Genomic DNA, 1,095 nt, shown 5'->3' with positions numbered 1-1,095 from the left:
GCGCTATCATCTCATTGGTCAGACGGTCTCGAGCCTTGTACACCACTCCGTAGGTCCCTTCCCCAATCTTCTCCACCTTCTCGTACTGAGACCAAAATCCTCACATTATCACTCAAAACATAACATTCTACTACCAGAAGAAGAGAAAGCACATTCACTGCTAACCTGGTCCATTAGATCCCAACCAAACTCTACTGGGGCACAAACACAAGAAATCCAAAACCTAGCATTCCACAGAAGGAGAATAAATGAAGAATGTGAGTTGAGAGCAAACTCAATCAGACAAGAAATAAATCTATAGCGCACATGCTGCATTCATCAAAAACTATAACGATCAAGATCATAGAAATCGATGGCATTTAACCAGAAACCAATTCCGATCGGCAAAGCCAAAGCATTCTGAACAAAGCCCTAGAGCGTCCGATCAAATCAATCAACAATCATGCAATCCAGCGGATCACTTTCCATAAGCATTCGTATGGAAGTGGAAAAAATCAGAAACAACAAAACAAGTTGGATCACTTTCTATAAGCATTCGTATGGAAGTGGAAAAAATCAGAAACAACAAAATAAGGAAAAAAAATCCGAAAAGAGGCGTACAGAGCGGACCAAGCTACGACGAAGATCGGATCCTCGAGACAGAGGAGGAGCTGCCAGAATCGAACGGGGTCGGGCGCCGAAATCGAGGAGACAAGGGTTCTTCCCCTTCGTGGGCTTCGAAAGAAAGTATGGGAACTGGGCAGAGAGGACGCGCGAGAGAGACACGGAGACGCCTGAATGCCTCTCCGCCCCTCTCCCTCCCTGTCTCTCTACCCCTTGTCTTCTCCAATGCTGGGTAGTGCCGTCGCTGTCAAATAGAGTACCCTGTTTCTTTCTCCCTCTGATAGACTAATTGTGGTGTGTGTGTGTATATCTAAAACTACTAATTGGCTTCTCGGTCTTGTTATTATCCAGATTTCTTTGCAGGTGAGTCGTATGAGAAAAGGGCATCTCACTTGGCCATGATACGTGCCAGGCGCTCACGAGGGATCTGAGAGCAGCGTTAGCACTTGGTACACGAAATTTATCAGGCTTGCACGAGCTGCAAAGAACACG

At 45.9% G+C, this 1,095-nt stretch overlaps 1 protein-coding gene across 2 annotated transcripts in view; it reads right to left on the bottom strand.

Moving 5' to 3' along the window:
- LOC105043384 (cell division control protein 2 homolog A) overlaps positions 1-871 on the bottom strand; it is a 10,670-nt gene extending 9,799 nt beyond the window's left edge. The window contains exons 1-3 of one of the 2 annotated variants that reach the window (XM_019850276.2): positions 610-871; positions 166-223; positions 1-85 (exon numbers count right to left, since the gene is read on the bottom strand). The exon at positions 1-85 is cut by the window's left edge and continues 100 nt beyond it. In XM_019850276.2, coding sequence (XP_019705835.2) covers positions 1-85; positions 166-174 — 94 coding nt within the window. In that variant the 5' untranslated portion in view covers positions 175-223; positions 610-871. Of the gene's footprint in view, positions 86-165; positions 224-600 lie in introns of both variants that reach the window. The other variant, XM_010920912.3, reaches the window with a different exon arrangement.
- Positions 872-1,095: the final 224 nt, after the last annotated feature.

This window comes from Elaeis guineensis, chromosome 4 (assembly GCF_000442705.2).
Source record: "Elaeis guineensis isolate ETL-2024a chromosome 4, EG11, whole genome shotgun sequence".
Lineage (NCBI taxonomy): Eukaryota > Viridiplantae > Streptophyta > Magnoliopsida > Arecales > Arecaceae > Elaeis > Elaeis guineensis.
Note: the sequence above shows the minus strand (reverse complement) of the source record. Positions and strands in the feature narration are given on the sequence as shown.